The 19,800-nt window shown below is 38.3% G+C and overlaps 1 protein-coding gene across 1 annotated transcript; it reads left to right on the top strand.

Annotated features, from left to right (window-relative positions):
* Window positions 1-1,995: 1,995 nt before the first annotated feature.
* LOC126056717 (beta-1,3-glucan-binding protein) lies at window positions 1,996-13,660 on the top strand. The gene is made up of 8 exons (XM_049850484.2): window positions 1,996-2,188; window positions 8,624-8,848; window positions 9,366-9,631; window positions 10,029-10,162; window positions 11,300-11,466; window positions 11,991-12,215; window positions 12,821-12,963; window positions 13,404-13,660. The coding sequence occupies exons 1-8, from the start codon at window positions 2,062-2,064 to the stop codon at window positions 13,587-13,589; spliced, it is 1,473 nt and encodes a 490-aa protein (XP_049706441.2). The 5' UTR covers window positions 1,996-2,061; the 3' UTR covers window positions 13,590-13,660.
* Window positions 13,661-19,800: the final 6,140 nt, after the last annotated feature.

Here is a 19,800-nt window from a genome sequence, read left to right as displayed (position 1 = left end):
TCAAAAGGGTTATTGTAAACTCAGTTAGCCACCTTAGAAAACATTGTGTATAGTCAAACGTATCAGTTTACTTTATCAATCCTATATGTCCTACATAGTTCAACATATTTCGCAGACTTAAAGAAGAATCTTGTTTAAAATAATTATGTGCAAATTACACAACAAATCGGATCGGTGTTTTTTTCAAAAGTTTGAAAAATAAGTATAAGTGGGCTTGTTTATTGGTGCACGCACAGAATTCCTTTTAATTTCTATATAAACCACAGTCATCGTAAATGATCTGATAGTTTTAATTTTATGAGTTAAGTGTTCCCTCAGCGCCGGAAGACGCTGGATGCAGGTCGCCTTCAACAGGTATCTGTGGAGATCTAAGGGGGAGGCCTTTTTTTTTAACGACGTAAAAAATCATCAAATGACCCCTCCCGCTGTGGGTTAGCAGCGGTGAGGGAGTGTCAGACTCTTACTGACTAAAAGCCGTCGTGTTCCGTCGTAGGCCTTATGTGCTAGGGCCGCGGTACCTCTTTCGAACAACCCGCAGCCCCGGCAGGCCTTGGCCCTGCTGGGCCCCTCTGGGGTTGCTGACATCTCTTTGAGGAGCGCGTGGAACAACGCGCGCCGCCGACACGGGTCTGTTGTCTAAAAACAGACATGAGCGATGAGCCACCCGAACTCACCGCCCACAGACCCACGCCTACGGTGGCCGGGAGTCGTCTCGCGACACCCGGCGCCCGTGGTGTCTACCTGCTCCAGCGCGGCGGCCGGGATGAGAGGTGCGAACTCTCTGACGTTCCGCCGCCTCCTTCTCGAGCATGACTGCTTCGCAGAAGGAGGCGACGGCATCCCATTCCCTTTCGCCCCGGACCATGGCTTGAACCAGGGCCGGACGCGAGAGGTCGCCGCCGCCCACAGCCTCGACGAGGACCCGGCGGTGCCCTTCCCACGCAGGGCACTCCTGGACTGTGTGGTCCACCGTGTCCTCGGGGCTATCCGCACAGTGGTGACACCCGGGCGCCTCCTCACGACCGATTCGATGCAGATACCTCCCGAAACAACCGTGTCCGGTGAGGACCTGCGTCATGCGGTACGTGAGGGCGCCGTGACTCCTCCCGAGCCACTCCTCAAAGAGGGGACTTACCGCCACTATGGTGGCGTGCCCTAAGGGGGAGGCCTATGTTCAGCAGTGGACGTCCTATGGCTGAGATGATGATGATGATGATGATGATGAGTGTTCCCTCATAATGTACCCTATAAACACCGAAAAGACTGACAACCAGTCTTATTAAGGAGTATCAGGTGATCCAGGTCGGTGGGTTGAGGAGATCAGATAAGCAGTCGCTCCTTGTAAAACACTGTTACTCAGCTGCATCTGATGAGACTGAAGCCGACCCCATTGTTGGAAAAGGCTAGATAGATGATGATGATGATATGACCCAATCCTACATTAGCAGAATGTAATTAAGCATAGTTTATATATCAGTCGATTTACTATCCAAATAATTACAGTAACGATGTCGCCTACCATTTGTGTGAGCCAAACAAAATGCCTTCAATTTGTTAGGTTTAGGCTCAACTCGGCTTATTTGCCACCTGTGGCCAAACCGCCGAATATTTCATACCTATCGGCTGTATGTAACTTATGTATCTTTAAGCTTTTCAAGTGTAAGTGATTTGTATTTGGATTACGAAACTTCATTATCTTGTAGACATTCCCATATTTTCGTTAACTGTTTTAATAACAGTGTTTGAGTATTTAAAAAAACCTTTTGATGTATAACGAATAGCTGACTAGGTAGATATTTATGTTAAAAGTTTTTTAATTTTTATATTTAAATATCTTATCTTCTTATTTAAATAAAATCACCGTTATCCGCTATCTAAGCTACTATTCATCATTATCATTTTTTCCTGTTAAAAAAATACTTAAGCCTTTAAATATTTTCCACTACAACACTTATTTGCCACATCTAACACACAATCGTTCTACACTTACAGATGCGCGGGCGCATAACCCCGTAACGACAAACGTCAGTCTACTGCCATTCGTTGTCGAGTGCGGACGTCATGGCACGCACAACATTATGTTTATTCGCGTTCATCGCGATATACGCCGTGAAAACATCTGCTTATACAGTACCACCGGCTAAGTTAGAAGCCATATACCCTAAGGGTCTGAGGGTAACGGTACCAGGTATGTTCTTTTTCAATTTTATTTATTTTTCAATGTGTATTTTGACCTCAGTTGTTTGTTGTTGATTTTGTACTTATGTGAGGTAGTATTTTTATGATACGTGATCGAAATGGTATAAGACCTGTGTCGCGTTTTCCTGAATGGGAGAAGGTATTTGGAGGTAGATAAAGAAAACTGTTGTTCCCACTTGTTAAATATGTATGATAAGTGTTCTATAAAAAGAGACCTGTGCTCTACAGCAGGACAATGACGAGGCTAATGATGACGCTAAAAGAAATTTGCTAAGAAAATATCATTTTCGAAAAAGATCTGGCCAAGGATTTGCTCGAAAGAGTGACCGCGGCCCTTGAACACGAAGTTCTCTAGAAGGAATATGGGTGGGTTTCAGTCAGTAAATCTGATACACCCTCCTGATTCATACTTTGAGGGTAAAAAAATATTCCTAATATCAATATAGTACTTTAGACGACGTTATGCCTGTTATACCTTAACAAGAAATTAATCTTGAAGTTCGTTTGAGTTCAAGATATTGCTTTGAATACTTATACTTATGTGACTCAAGTGAATAGTAACAGGAAAAGTTTCGTTTGAATAAAAAAACTTGCCAGTTAGGTATTTATAGATCTAATACTTTTAGCTGTCAGATATTTTTTTGTGACTTTTTTAGGCTAGTTATATGTAATATAAAGTTTGGAATAATATAAGGAAAAGTTAAGGTAAGAATAAAAGTAACATTAAACAAATTATAATCCTTAGTCAAAATTATAAAACAATATCTGTCCGGCTTTCTAGTCTAATATGAAGTTGATTATGAAAATATGAATTTTGTAGTATATGTAGATTGGTACAAAAATATCGATGAATATAATATTAAAAAAGATACAACATAATATTAATGCTAAAGATAATCCTCTTTTTTGGAAAAACAGACACTTAAAAAGCGGATTCCATTAAAATGCAAAAACACGAATTTCTTGTTAATAAGTTATTGTCAACTTATTTTAAACAATGATCACAACACACAATAAAAAAAGAAGTTGAATCATCAATCGTTTGTCTCATAAGTTAAGTATTTTTCTTAATTTTTCCTCATAATAAACTAAGATCTTTGCTTCATACTTTACTAACCTAACGTAACCTAACCATCTTCTGGTGGGAACTACAGCCCGTACCGGGATAAAATATAGCCTATGTTACTCAGGAAGAGTGTAGCTTTCCATTAGTAAAAGAACTTTTAACCTGCGTGAGATTTATTGTAGAAGTTTTTAAGTTGCTGAATAAAGATTTATTTATTTATTATTATTTCCAATCGGTTCAGTAGTTTCGGAGCCTTTGGGCACAAACCAACAAAAAAATATTTCCTCTTTACTATAGGTACCTATTAGAATCTTATCTATTGTATATGTTATTATTATATGTTATCTAAATATTAGACGGGGGATACCCTTAATTATTTAAAAACAAGCTTGACGAACAAAGTTTAGGTAAAATTGAACGTCAAAGTGTGTTCTTAGAAAACCCAACATTATTATGATAATTTTTATGAGATGACTATTTTTTGCACTTTACAAAAAAATCATGTTTTTAAAAATACCAACTAGCCGTTTCCCGCGGTTTGGTCCCTTCCTGCAATTGGATAGAAAGTAACCTTATTGGAGAGAATTTAGCTTCCCAACAGTGAATCAATTTTACAAATTTGGCCAGCAATACCTAAGATAAGAGCAGTAAGGAAACGAATTAACATAGGTACTCTTTATTTTTAAAAGTCACCCACCGGGGCCCAGCAGGGTCAAGTACGTAAAAGGCCTATGACGGAACACGACGGTTTTTAGTCAGTAAGAGTCTGACACTCTCTCACCGCTGATGATTTTTAGCGTCGTTAAAAAAGCTTTAAAAGTACTTATAGAAGATATTAATTTTAAGGTCCCGTGCGTAAGTGTAAAATGGGACCCTACTACTAAGACTTCGTCTATCACTCATCCGTTTATTAATTGTATATAAAAAGGTAAATAGAAGCTTAGATAGTGGAATGTAAATAAAATTATATAAAAACAAAGTCAGACATTGAGGTAAATAACACAATTATTGGCTAACAGTTATCCATATAATTAGTAAACAAAGCGATAAAATGAACGTGGGAAATACCTATTCATATGTTCGAATCAACTATAACTTATCTAAACAAATAATAATAGGATTCCATGTTTTATAATTTTTATGATGTCTGAAAATGAAAAAAAAAAATATATTTGTTTCAAACAAATAAATGGAGTTTGTACCCTAAATGCTCCGAAACTACTGAACCAATTTGAAAAAATATTTTTTATCCGGGTACGGAAAGAATGTATCCCTGGACGCGGGTGAAACCACCGAAAACAAAAATTGTAGAATGTGAATAATTAAAATAATGATATATTATGTGAATACATATTTAACTCGTTCACAATAGAATGGAAATCTCATTGTTATTTCTTTAACAATTTTGTTACCAACCTACTTCTGAACTTTAATCTGTGTTTACTATGAGCACAAGTGTGTTGGTTTTCATAATTTCCCGACTACATAATACAAGGAAAACTGTTGAGAAAATTATATCAATGATAAGTTCTTTGTTTAATATATTTCTTAACATCCTAGTAGCTGTTTTACCCGCTTCCGGAAGGAACTACTTCCCGCAAAAGGATAAAAAAACCTGCCAAGTGCGAGTCGGACTCGCGCACGAAGGGTTCTGTACCATTATTTATAAAATCGCATCTAGATATCGAAGAAAAATGAGCAAAAAAATCGCAGAGAGGAGCCCAAAATATTTATTTTATTCTAGTTTTCAGTACTAATAATTTAAGTTTGGAAATTACGACTTAGCAGATTAATTTCCCCTAAAAATTAATTTATATTTTATGGCGGTACTTCCCAAATATTTTATTACTAAGCTGCTTCTTATCCTCATTGATCAAATGATTCTAGAAAAAGTTTTTGAAATCGAAATTCCAAAATCAATCTATTTGCATAATTGCTCATTTTATATAAGTACCTAATAGTTGTTCGTTTTCCTTATTAAAAGTGAATGACCTGAAATAACCAATTTATCTTAAAACGATCATAAATTAACACGAGATAAGTAGTTATCTTTTAAAGTACAAGCACACTGCAAACTTTTTAGTCGGTTGATAGTTTGATAAGTGAGGAAATGTATAGGAGTGCGAACATTACATACAACAATCAAAGATTTATTCGGCATCAGACTGACTGAAAACTTTGATTGGATTACCTAAACTTAGGTTTTCTTTAAAAAAATCGTCAACCATCGGGCCGACTGTTAAATCAAATAATTTACATCCAACGCCAAGGATATTTCCCTACGCCTGGTTGACACTTCCCGGGACCCAAAGGCTGGCTTTTATTTCGCACGGAGGTTGAGCATTGCCATCCAACGTGGCAATGCTGCCAGCCTTTTAGGTACATTACCCAGGGACAGCGACGAGGAGCAATTTTTTGATGCATTATAATATTAGTGTAAATATTTTATTACCCGACTGCCAAAGAAGGAGGGTAATGTTTTTCGAGTGTATGTATGTATGTATGTATGTATGTATGTATGTATGTCTGTTCCTTTGTGACCTCCTGTAGCCTAAACGGCTTGATGGATTTTGATGTATGAGGTATCGTTAGATTTGTCTTGATTACGGGAGTGTCATAGGATACATTTTATCCTAAAAGTCCCACGGGATATTTTTTCTTTTCCCTTTAAAAAAATATGTATGCGGTATCATTAGATTCATTTCAATCACGGGAGTAATAATTAATATAGGATACGTTTTTTCTCAAAATTCCCACGGGAACATGTTAATTCTGCGTCAACGCAAAGCAACTCATGCGTTAGCAAGCAAAAGATAGGGCGTGGCCTGGCATGCGCGCGGCGCGGTGCGGAGGGGGATATGCTCGAGTATACAGCCCGAATGCGGGCACACGCATAAGGGCACACGTCGTTGACGGTCTTCAGCAGTAATGACTCACCTAATTCTTTTTCTTCTTCACTACCAACAGTCCAGATTGGCGGTAAATTTATGTTGCGGAGTAACATCACTCGTAATCTAAAGCCAAATGTCGTCGAAATAATTTAAAATGGTACTTACATATACATAGTCTTCTACATCTACAACATTTTCGTTAAATAAAAACAGCTAAAAAGTTATAAATAAAAGAATTATTATTAAAAAAACAAAATACCCGACTGCACACTAAAAAAAGAGTAAAACAAGCCCCACAATAATATTTAATTTATAAATATTGATGGAAAGCATCGCAGGCGGGGACCACCTTGACCGCCACCAACGAAAATTCTGCTAAATGGTGCACAACCGAAATGACTATAAATAAGCCTCTGTTGGTCCCCGCCTGCGATGCTTTCCATCAATATTTATAAATTAAATATTATTGTGGGGCTTGTTTTACTCTTTTTTTTTTAATAAAAGTCAATAATTTATTTATAACACTTTCGCGGTCAAAATAACCTTGTAATAAGACATAGGCTAAGAAGTTTGCTCATGGGTAAAACCTCGACAAACAATAACTATGCACTGACATAAGAACTAAAATGCTGATATAATAATATACCTAGTAATTTGTGAAGTATTAGGTCATGTGGAAGATTTATTTACTCACTAATTGTTCAAGGGTTTATCCCATCGTAAATAGCCACAAAGGAAATACAAATACCTACTAGTTGAATAAATACTGAATTAGTAATAAGATTTATTTGTCATCTCTTTCTGTTCCCAATTATTTCTACCCATAAAGTGTGAAAAGGACAAGGACCATCCACCTCTTTACTAATATAATAAAGAAAACAGTTAGTAAGAATACTAAAGGCTCTGAAACTACTGAACGTTGGAAAGCTACACTCTTCCCGAGTGATATAGGCTGTATTCTATCCCGGTACAGACAGTTAATCTCACGGGACGCGGGTAAAACCGCGGGGAAACAGCTAGTTATGAATATCTCAGAATCAAGAAAACTTCATTCAATTTATAAAAATAACAAAAGTGAACTGAAAACGAACCGACCTGAGAAACGCAAAAAAAAAAACTGTTGTCAAAAGAATGTTCGAAAAATAAATAAAAAACACAAAAAGGCCACATTCCCGTCGAAATAATAAAATTACCATAACTTGTTATATTTTGTTCGCGCAATATTTATTTAGATACCTCGACATTTGAGGGCAAGGGACGGTTTCTCACAAATATAATAATACAAATCTAACACACATTTTATATGATTCCACTAAATCCCTAAAGGATTTCTTAAGTCTCACTTTATTTCTTTATATTACGAATACCTTTCTATTTCATACTTAAGCTTCCAGGAATTGATATTCTTTTATGAAGGTTTAACAATAAGCTGTACTAATATTATAAAGAAAAATCTTTCAGTTTTAGATAGCCCATTTACCAAGGAAGGTCTTATAGGACCTTTTTATACGGATGCGTGGAGTTGTTCTTCGGGTTATTCTGGTTGATCTGGTTAGACTGGAAGCCAACCCCAACATTGTTGGGAAAAAGGCTCGGACGATAATGATGCTTGTTGTTCTTACGGACTGCTGGCATAAGCTCTTAATACATCAAAAGTCACTAGAATTAATTTGTCAAAATTGACATCAAGACCAATTAAATAAAAACCTAAAGACTTCATTAAATAAACCTACTAATTCGCAGTTAAGTCCATCGTTTGTTTTCTCCAGCAACCTTCAAAATCATGTCTAAGTCGGTATATAATTTCATAAAATATTACATGTATCCAAACAAACTAGTTAGCTTGTTAAAATTTTTCGCAAGTAATACGCAAGTAAGTTCTACACACTAACTGTACCTCAAAAAGTATCTACATTGAGTCTCCAAAAAAATTGTCACAAAAAATATCTCATTATACTGTGGACCTCCATAAGGTTTTTGTTGGCAAACCTGTTATACAATGTTTCTAATTACTTTATATGTATGTACACCTGTCTGTATGGAAGTTCGTTGGCATCAGAGCTTCATAAGCCTCTAAGGTCCAAGGGTTATTGACCAGAGAAGTAAAATGGTGACTCTTGTGGAGGCAGATTTTTTTATAGCTGGCGTATTTTTTTGGCGACATCAAAACCACGGTACTAAGTGTTAACCATTCGTTTTAAAGTGTAGACTTTCTAAGCGTAGAAACAAACAAGCTTTAGTCTTGCAAGAAAAATGCTCTAACTACAGTCCAACAGTCACAGATAATCGGCTTCAAATAATCATCTTTATATCGGAATCTACCGTTCGTCACAATTTTTAAGTCTAGTAACATTAACAAAGAAAGTGCAAAGACACCTCATACTCATAGTATGAGTATTTATCTTCTTACTCTAAGCATCACCACATGAAAGAGTCCACCACTTAAGTCAGTATTTTTCAATTCCAGACGATGGTTTCTCCCTCTTCGCCTTCCACGGGAACCTGAACGTGGAAATGGAAGGCCTGGAAGCCGGCCAATGGGCTCGTGACATCACTAAAGTCAAGGATGGGAAGTGGATCTTCAGGGACAGAAATGCTGAACTGAAACTTGGAGACAAGATTTATTTCTGGACGTATGTTATCAAGAATGGTTTGGGGTATAGGCAGGATAACGGGGAATGGACTGTTGAAGGTAGGGAATAAACAATGTGCAAATAATATAATCTTTATTATCACAATACTAACAAATTGTGCAACAAAAAATTTTCTGCTCAGAATTTTGTGATTAGCTTTTATATAATAACTATTCAGTATTTTTGCCGTTTCCCTGATAATATTATCTTGACTTCTTTTCTAATTAATTTTAAGACATAAGAAAATTAGTTTAAATATGTTTTTTACGGCCAGTTTCTTCATCAAAAGTTAAAGTTAAAGTTATGGCTAAAGTAATGTCTAAAGTAAAAGTAACGGTCAAATTCAATTTTTCTATTAGTTTTGCTGTCACTTTAGCCTTGAAAAAACGAATTTGACCGTTACTTTTACTTTAGACATTACTTTAACTTTAACTTTTTATGAAGAAACTGGCCGTTAGTCTTTCATGCTAACGCTGCTCAACTGATTTAAATTAAATGTGTCATCGAGATAGGTCAGTCTATTTATCCGCCTGCAGGATGTTCCTTTGTAATGGACGAACTATTTCTAAATTCCAGAATTCGTCAACGAGGACGGATCACCAGTAGACCCCTCAAATGTCCCACAACCACGACCAACCCCTCCTCCCACCCAACCCACTTATAGGCCTACCATCCCCACTCAACGCCCCACTCAGCCCCCCAAATGCCAGACATCAGCCACCGTGGTCGCTGGACGTAGCCCCGTCTGTAGGGGGTCCTTGGTCTTCAGCGAAGACTTTGAAAGGACTAGTCTTAGAGACCTGAACAGCTGGACGGCGGAGACCAAGTTTCCTGAAGAACCAGTAAGTTGACATTATATATTTGAACTCGAAACAAACGTTGTGATAAATGTAAGAGAACATGTCTAGAGAATAGGATGAGGAGGAAATAAGCAATATTTTATTCACTTATAAATAACTTGTTATTAACTTTATTGCTATCCACTAGATGGACAGACGAAGTCAAAGTCAGTTCATTTATTTCATTTAGGCCTCTACAAGCACATATGAAGGTCAATCATTTGGTGCCCATTCCAAAAGAAGCTTCCAATGAAAAAGAACGGGCATGAAATTCAGGAATCCCTTATCCGGCAGTAGATTCTATATTTTTTGGCTGACACAATCCTTAAAAATAGCAAAGATGCCTTAGATATTCCAAATTTCTTTCACTGTGTTTAATTTTGTATTTTACAAATTCCAGGACTATCCATTCAACGTTTACATCCCAGATAACACGATTAGCTTTGATGACGGTGCTCTGGTCATCACTCCCATCCTCACGGAGTCGGTACATCATGAGGGATTCCTTACTGAGTCTTTGGATCTTAGCAACAGGTTGGTGCATACTTTCAGGTTAAGGGTTTGGCTAAGGGCTGACTTTTCAGTCATCAGTTAACTCCTGTCTAAGACATAGATATGGCGGTTTGACATATGCACTTTACAAAAGCTGTTAAAACGTCAAAAATAATCTTCCGATAGAAGTTATCTGGTGATTGAAAAGTCGGCCCTAATTTAACTTAATTAGAAATTGCGTTGTGAGAGTTGTGGAACGCTCAGCACTGCTAAATCGATTTAAATGTGATATTAAGATGGATGACTGGGTTTTCTTAACCTTTTAACTTGTATTCAATTACGATTGTTCCCAATATTCTACTTTCCATTGTTTTGCTTACTAAATTCTATCTCTAGTAGGCAAATCAACTGACAGAGACAATATTGGAAACGTTGGTAAGAGATATTTCAAGTCCCGTGTGAAACAGTTCATGATTATTCCCAATTAATTAAGCAACTGTTCTAAGCCACGTTTAAATCAACAATTTCTGTCAAAGCATTTAGCGGATGAAGTAAACATCAAAGAACTTTTGAGTCAATTATAATTTCGACAGCCATTTCCCTTTAACACTGAAACACCGAAATTTAATAGATGAATTATTAATTTAGCTGATGAAATTCAAATATGTAACTCAATTAAAATATTGATTTTATTACATCGACTTTTTATTAGAGACTTTGACTGATACCAATATAATAAAGAGGTTACATTATGTACGAAACTAATGTACCAATTTGAAAAATTATTTCACTGTTAGAAAGCTACACTCTTCCCGAGTAACATAGGCTATATTATATCCCGGTACGGGCAGAAGTTCCCATGGGACACAAGTAAAACCGCTGGTAAACAGCTACTGTAAGATACATCTCCAGATATTCGAAATCCTGAGGCATCCTAAATCCGGGTCAAAATCAATCAAATCGAAATCAAAACTCATTTATTCAAACTTGGCTGCAAAACAGCACTTTTCGAACGTCAAAAAAAATTACATAAGACAGCCCCCAAAACGCCCACCCTTCACCACTTCCTATGTGTTTTTGCTGGGAAGAAGAAGTGGCGCAACAACTCCCCAGCAAGTTGGTGGAGTAGGTGTGGGAAGTTAGTGTCAAATAAAACCAAAGAACCTTTGATACTTACAGATGCACAGGACAGTTGAGTACGACGGAGTGCAGACGCGAGGCCTCAGGTGCCCAGATTCTACCACCAGTGATTTCAGGGAAGATCACCACCAAACATAGATTCGGCTTCAAATATGGCAAAGTCGAAGTCAGGGCGAAGCTTCCTGCGGGTAGCTGGATTATTCCCGGTAAGCTTTAATCCACCTATATTCCAAATTTTAGGGTTTCATATATAAGGTAGGTACTATATTCATATTATAATGTAAAGTAAGTAATTTTTTTTTAAATCCGAAACACAGTCATTGGTGTCCAAGATATACTTAGATAGTACATACAAACTTAGAAAAGTTGCATTGGTACTTTCCTGACCTTTGATCGAACCCACGCACTTATACTTGAGAGGTTGATTCTTTATCCACTAGGCCACCGTGACTTCGTGACACCGTGACTTACGAACAAAAATTAAATCGTTATATCAACTCTAAGGGTGCTTACATAAAGAAACAGGTTTCCGGTACAGACAAACCTGTACGGGTAGGTACCGATCAGTGCAGGTATAATATTTCAATACAATCCTATTCACTCACTTATAAAGAAACAGGTTGTTTACCTGTTTCAACTTACCTGTACCGGAAACCTGTTTCTTTATGTAACCACCCTTACCTATTACTTATTTTTCCTCTAAAACGTTAAACTTCAAAACATTTTACAGAAATCAACTTGGAGCCAACGGAAAACGTCTACGGGTCCCTTCGATATGAATCTGGCATGATGCGAGTGGCCTTTGCCCGCGGAAACCCAAGTCTTGCCAAGAAACTCTACGGAGGACCAGTCCTGTCTGACTCCGATCCTTTCCGATCTATGATGATGAAAGAAAAAATCGGAATCGACAACTGGAATAAAGACTACCATAACTATACTTTGGTTTGGAAGCCTGGTAAGATTTTTAAGTTTTAACATACTTACACCCTTTCTTGAATAATTAACATATGATGGTTGGATTAAATGGTCAATAGAATAATGTCTTCCTAGATTACATTGCAAGTAGCAACTACAGAATTTTAATGACCTTTTCCTGGCATTCTGGTTTAATAACATTTTTTTTTATTAGACTATGCTGTCCCACTGCTGGGCAAAGGCCTCCCCCATAGCCTTCCATTTTCTCCGTCCATCGCTGAACACCTAACATAAAATACATGACAAACTTAAAATATGGGTAATACGCTTCATAGTTTCAATGGATGTTACTCCTTCACGAATAACAATCAAATGGATTTACAACATAATATTAAATAGGCTGCTCTTTGGCTAACCCCTATTTTTTTTTTGGAAATCATCAAATGACCCGTCCCGCTGGGACAGCGTGAGGGAGTATCAGACTCTGACAGAGTGAGTGACCGAGCACTGACAAAAACCCACCATATTCCTTCCTAAGCCCTTTATGTACCAGGGCTGCGGTAACTCTTTCGAACAATCCCGTAGCCCTCACAGCTGACTCCCCATTTGACAACAAGATTGATAGAGAAATACATGTTCTTCCAGATGGTCTGCAGTTGTTGGTGGATGGCGAACAATATGGAAACATCAACCCTGGCGAGGGCTTCTTCTCATCAGCTAGAGAGCACGCGGTTCCTCACGCTTCCAACTGGCTGAGGGGAACTGTCATGGCTCCTCTTGATGAAACAGTAATTAAACTTACTACTTATTATCATAATGCTTCAAAAATTATTTGCATTAAATCTTAGGAAAAATATTTAATGCTGATTCCGCGAGACAGTAAATCAAGTCTTGGATGCAGGATGTAGTATTTTTAACTTTTGATAATCATCTGCCTACCCCATTTCCAACTATGTTGTACCAGTGTTTTACATGCAGCGACTGGTTGTCAGGTTTCGACTATTAATTTCTGATCTTATAGTCGAGAACATTTTCCTTCATTACTTAGTATTGGAGAGACTAAACAAAGTACCTAATCTACAATCGTATTTAGGGTCTCATAGATCTATAACCACTCGTATGGTCTCAATCTATTCAGCCCTTTTAACATTTTAATACATAAGTTAGAACTGTCTCTAACAACGTAGTAGTTTTGATCCAAATATAAATTTGCTCCATCATTTTCCAGTTCTACTTATCCCTCGGTCTTCGCGTGGGAGGTGTCCATGACTTTGCCGACGATATCCCTGACAAGCCCTGGAGGAACCGCGCCAGCAAAGCCATGTTAGACTTCTGGAAGCACAAGAACTCCTGGTTTCCAACCTGGTACAATACCGACTTGAGAGTCGACTACATCAGAGTGTACGCCTTATAGACTTAAGATATCATCTGTGATGCTCCTGAGATTATATTTTTTAAGATTTTCTAGTAAAATGATTAAAATTGTTTTGTTTTTTTTTTTCGGAACAACCAAGAAACCCAATGGCGGATTAGAGTTTTCTGTAATTAAGCATTGCTTGATTTTGCATACTTTGCCAAAAAACTGACAATCGGCTGGATGCCATGAAGGTGCGTACGGATAGCGCGTTCCTGTGTTACGCGTAGTTGGGAAAAACTGTCCACGCGTACATTGGATACGCGTACAGCTCCTGTACGGACCGCCGCGAACCTGTACGCGAGGTCAATCGATCCAGAGCGCTCCGCGAGCCCTAGTCATGCTCCTTTCTTTTCTATTAGTTGCTAATAAAGTTGTCATCTTTTTTTTTAATTCACCTATTGGAATGTTCAGTTCATTTGAAATTGCCTTCCATGCATCTTGGCGTAAATCGTTATTTCGATAATCAGTTAGTGTGCTATCCCACAAGACCCGGTGAAATTCATAAAGTTGAATCAATCTAATAATATTTTCATTATTGAAACTCGAAGAACACGCGTGTTTATTCATTTTGCCTCTTTGACGCGCGACCAAAAACCGACTGACGGTGGCTCGCGCTGCGAGTTGGCTCGCGCGGTACGCGTACCCCAAGAGTGAACGCGTAGCTGCAGGTATGGACTAGGCGTTCCGGATACGCGTAAACTGAGTACGCGTACCAGGGTACGCGCAATCCGTACGCACCTTTACGGTGCAACTGTAAAAAGCCCCAATCGATCCCACGGGGTCCCATCCTTTCAAGACATTAAAAGTTAAAGATTTCCTCAGGGATTCCTGATAAACGGTGAAATGTATTTAAAAAAAATGGACCAAAATAATTAACTGCATATTTTTTTAAATTTTATAACTATTCCGAAGATACGGTAAGGTAGTCATGTCGCGTCCTGACAAGAAAAGATCCTTCGTATTATCTTCATAATATATGATATTTTAACGGGTAGGTATTTTTAAGCCCAAAGTATTTGACATTTATATCTTAGGTACCTTTAATGACTGTCGATATTTTTATGGTCTTACTACAAAAACTTAAACATGTGCCAAACACTTGTCTAAAAAAAGTGTGGCTGCAAAATGGATCTTATTTCAATCTGACATTTTTTTAGACAAGTGTTAAAATGACGTTTAAAAGTTTATGTGGTAAGACGGTAAGTGTTTTGGTATTTTAATCATGCAATCGGAATGATTGGAATTTCAAAGTTAATAACCATTTTTGACTTAGGGATCGATTTTTATGGGCTTCGTGTAACTTTGTACCTTCGTACTCATCATCCTCATCCTCCGAGCCTTTTCCCAACTATGATGGGGTCGGCTTCCAGTCTAACCAGATTCAGCTGAGTACCAGTGCTTTACAAGAAGCGACTGCCTATCTGACCTCCTCAACCCAGTTACCCGGGCAACCCTACTAAAGATGTTCAATGACAGCCGGGACCTACAGTTTAACGTGCCATCCGAAACACAGTCAATGGTGTCTAACATATACCCAGAAAGTACATACAAACTTAGAAAAGTTGCATTGGTAATTGCCTGACCTGGAATCGAACCCGCGCCCTCATACTCGAAAGGTTGGTTCTTTGCCCAGTAGGCCACCACGACTTTGTACTCTAACGGCCAGTTTCTTCATCAAAAGTAAAAGTCAAAGTAATGTCTAAAGTAAAAGTAACGGTCAAATTCGTTTTTTCAGGGCTAAAGTGACAGCAAAACTAATAGAAAAATTAATTTGACCGTTACTTTTACTAGACATTACTTTGACTTTTACTTTGGCTTTTACTTTTGATGAAGAAACTGGCTGTAAGAGTATTTTTTGGACGGACCTAAAAAGGATATAATTTGAAAATTACCGCATTTTGGTGTGCCAAGAATGGGTCGAATCAGAGATATTATCCTCAATACCAAAAGATCCTATCATTGTTTCGTACAATCGCTGTTCATATAACAAGCATGCTCAATAACTTTGAATTTTACGTTTAAAATGGGCACTGTCAGCCATTTTGAACAACAATTAGAAATTGTTTCTAAGAGATACAGCTTCTTGAAATACTTATCCGAAAATTGTTCTGGATAGTTACAAAAAAGAGTATAGTAATGGCAAAAATCTATACATATAATAAATCTGTAGAAAAGTAATTTTTGTACATTGAAGAAATTGACAAAAAAAATAGCCAGCATGTTAAAGGATAACTAACAGAAGCCATTTCCATCATTTTTGTCTGTTTATCTGTTTGTTTGTTCGGGATTCACGTAAAATCTACGAATTCAATGCAGACAATGCTTATATACAAAAATTCTACGTAACTTGGGGTATTACTTAGTTTTTGTTTCATCGAAATCGATTCACTCTATCAAAAGATATGATTAATTTTGTGAATTCAAGATGTAAAATATTACGACACGCAATCTGTTTGTCAAAACTGTACATTTGAATGTTGTACTTATATTAGTTGATCGGCCTATTATTAACCTTTACACAGATAATCACACCTTCATAAGTAACTTCGGAAGAAAAAAAAATATGAAAATTTTGTTTAGCCAAGGTTAAAGTAGCTCCATCTGTGGTAATCTGTGTTAAATAAAATACATAAAATTTGTCAAAGGAGCGAGGTGGTAAATGACAATAAATTACCATACATTCTTTATAGAGGATTATTATTTCAACAGACGGAGTTGTGTATTTTCCGTAATTCACCATATTTTAACACGTAGTGTAATTTTTCGATAGACATTTCAATAGTGTTTGTCAGTTTGCCGTGCCACATCCAGTGGCGGCGTAGCATCGGATGGCACCCAGGGCGGACTACCCATTGTGCACCCCCCCACCCCCAAAACAAAAAAAAACGACAAAATATAATCACGTAATAAAATAAAGTGTAGAAATCATTAATGGTGCTTTTCGCTAGGTTTAACATTAAGAAACCGGAGACAGATCACTGCAAAGTTATAAAAGCGCTAGCGAAGCGGGTCCGAAATTTATGAGTTTTGGGACACAAATGAACCCAAACATGTCTTTAAAACACGGTAAATTAAGCCGCGAGCGCAGCGAGCGCGAAATTTTAGATGTTTGGGTTGCAAAGATACCTAAAGAAATAAGAAAAGACCAGGGCAAAGTGAAAAGCGCGAGCGCAGCGAGCGCGAAATTTTTGAGTTTTTCACCACAACAGTTCTCAACAAGTTTGGAAAAAATACTGCAAGGTGAAGAAGCCGCGAGCGTAGCGAGCGCGAAATTTTTGATTTTTGGGACGCAAAAATACCAAAAGAAATGAGAAAAAACAGTAAAATGAAAGCCGCGAGCACGAAATTTTTGAGTTTTGGAACACATGTATTTAAACAAGTTTGAAAAAAAAACAGTATAAAGTGATCAATCTACGAGCGTAGCGAGCGCAAAATTTTTGAGTTTTGGGGCACAAAAGTCCTCCAACGCTTACAAATAGCTTGGAAATATCCAACGTAAAGTGAATTTTCAAATTGTTTGTTTGAAGACTCTCAAATTAAACTCAGAATTTAGCACAAATAAAAAGAAACCGTGACTGAAGCTAGCGTCAGTTGTTTTTGCTACTTCGGTGCTTTAGCTTTTTGTTAGATTGAGGACTCAAAGAGTAAGCGCAGAACTAATAATAAATTAATAGAAAACTGCGAGCGAAGCGAGAGGATTTTTTTTCTAACTTTGAGGAATTAAGTAATCAGGTAAAAGCAAAAATACAAGAGAGGGGTGACAGTCGGAATGAAAGAGGTGTCACCTCTCTTAGTAAATGGTAGTGAACCTAGGCTTTGCAGATTAGAATGGCACCCTTAGTGACTTGTCCCATCTGCCCGCACCATCCTGGTGATATCATGGCATCATGGCAGATATGTGCCGACCGAGATGGCACCCCCCGAGATGTGGCACATGGGGCGGACCGCCCCTTACGCCGCTACTGGCCACATCAAAATCCAATTATAATTATTACCTTGATGAAAGGAAAATTAATAGTTCTCAGCCAAATTTAAAACGGTGCCATCTAAATTATTTTTTAAACATTATGTCAAAAATGATGACTTTAGTATAACAATTAATTATCATTTAAAGTTACAGATGGAGTTCATATCAGGATTTTTTCATAAACATAGTTTAGCTTATCTTCCACTAATGTGGTGGCCTTAAAACAAATTACTTTGAGTGAGTAGTATTAAGTAGACCTTAATTATTTTTTCTGATGCAAAATATGTAAACTTAATCCTAGAAGAAAGGAGGATCTGTCTCTCGCAAGCGCTGCTAAGCGTGGGGTAGGTAGGTAATGTAGGATTCTGTAGCTTTAAGAACAAGCCCAGATACAAAGTGCAGATAAGAAATGGGAGCTTTCTCGATTTAATACCATACACACGTAAAATGCTTTATGCGTCTGAAAACGTACAAATTGCGCGTCGCATACCAGAGACATGCTTACTTTCAACTTCTGATCGCAAATACACTGGTCACGATTACGAACAGTCTCAGTCAAATCTAAAAAAACCCGAGCCCGAGCCAAGTCTAAAAAAACACCTTTTATATAAAACTACGTTTGATGTCATTCAATCACAAAGACAGAATTGTTTTCTGTTGCAAATCCTATCCACCTGTATCCTATCCTAATCCAGCATGCATTGCAGGTGTGCATTGCACAAAAACCATTGGTATCCTATTCGAGAAGTCAAAAGAGTCGACCTGCCAACGTCAGCTTCTGCGTTAAGCAAGTGTTCTTAATAGTACCATCAGAATAACATTCATCGTTGAATGAGGTGAATAAATTTTCAGAAACCACAATAACAGTAGGAGCCAAAGCATATGATCGCTTCATAGAGCTCTGATTGGCCCCAGGTGACCAAGTCAGGTCTGATTTGTTCGTTCATCAGATCTTTGAAAGTGTTTCGGTGGATACTTACTGTCGTCCTGTGTGACACAAAATATGGTATATGAACGTCCTCCGCAAGAGCGAAATTTTCCCGGTGTGCGGTAGTGACGCACAGTATACAACACTTATGTTTCTTTCGATTTGCTGGCTCCACCAAGAAATGACAAATTGCAAGCGTACATTTTGAAAGTCTTGGCAAAACTGCAGGTTTCAAGTACGAACACATGAAGTGGACTCTCACAGATACGTACATTTTGCCTATTCGTGAACTAATGCAAACATTTCGGTGGAGTCCCGGCTTAGGCCTCCCCCACATTAGGCGTGCGCGATCCTCGGGCGTGTGAGTAGCGCGGGCGCCGCGCGTGCGTCGCGAGCGCGTTGCGTGAGCGTCGCGTTTTGCTGCCCTGCGGCATTTGTAGCGCGCTCGCGGCGCGCACGCGCCGCTCTCCTTGACGTTTAACTGCTAAGGCGTTAAGCGGGCGGCGGGGATAGCGGGCGAAGGGGTAAGAACGCAACTCGAGCGCCGCGTGCTCACCGCGAGCGCGTCGCTTGCACTCTTCACACATGCCGCAGGGCAGCAAAACGCGACGTTTATGCAGCGTGCTCGCGACGCCCACGCTACTCACACGCCCTAGGATCGCGCACGCCTAATGTGGGGTCAGCCTTACCATAATGAGTAAGTGCACAGAAAATTCCCGTCATACAAGTGTTTCTCCCCAGTAGTTAAACTATCCTACCCTATGCGCCTGCTGTTGATGATGACTCATTTTATCATCCATCCAGCTATTCCCCAACTATGTTGGTGTTGCCTTCCAGTCACCGAATCTGTTTGAGTACCAATATTTTGCTTGGAGCGACTACCTATCTACCTATCTTCAATCCAGTCTCACTACCTACACAAGACGATATCCATGGTGAAACTGACAGACTTTCTGACTTCTGATTAGTCGCAGCAGCTGCAGAAAATGTACAAATGACAGCTTTGTCAGACTCAAAGCATATAGACATAGATTATAACTGTTTCCTGTGAAATTTAATTACGCACCATAAGTAATAATTTTCCAAATTGGCTGACTAGATCCAGAGATATTCACAACGTCACAAACTTTACTTCTTTTGTTTAGATAAATGGTCACATCCACAACTCAACCTTGATCAATGAATCTATGCGACTGCTAAGTGCTAATCCTAATTATACTGTCACGTGAAAGAATGCACCTACGGGATAAGTAGTATTTTGACTATTCTATATTGCCTACGCAGACGAAGTTGCGGGCAACAGCTAGTAATAA

Source organism: Helicoverpa armigera, chromosome 11 (assembly GCF_030705265.1).
Source record: "Helicoverpa armigera isolate CAAS_96S chromosome 11, ASM3070526v1, whole genome shotgun sequence".
NCBI classification, from domain to species: Eukaryota; Metazoa; Arthropoda; class Insecta; order Lepidoptera; family Noctuidae; genus Helicoverpa; species Helicoverpa armigera.
Note: the sequence above shows the minus strand (reverse complement) of the source record. Positions and strands in the feature narration are given on the sequence as shown.

Bases quoted from the DNA above. Each gene is read 5' to 3' on its own strand.
- LOC126056717 (XM_049850484.2), top strand. From the start codon at position 2,062: ATGGCACGCACAACATTATGTTTATTCGCGTTCATCGCGATATACGCC. The intron at 8,849-9,365 runs GTAGGGAATAAA...TCTAAATTCCAG, and splicing joins CGGGGAATGGACTGTTGAAG to AATTCGTCAACGAGGACGGA. The intron at 12,964-13,403 runs GTAATTAAACTT...ATCATTTTCCAG, and splicing joins TGGCTCCTCTTGATGAAACA to TTCTACTTATCCCTCGGTCT.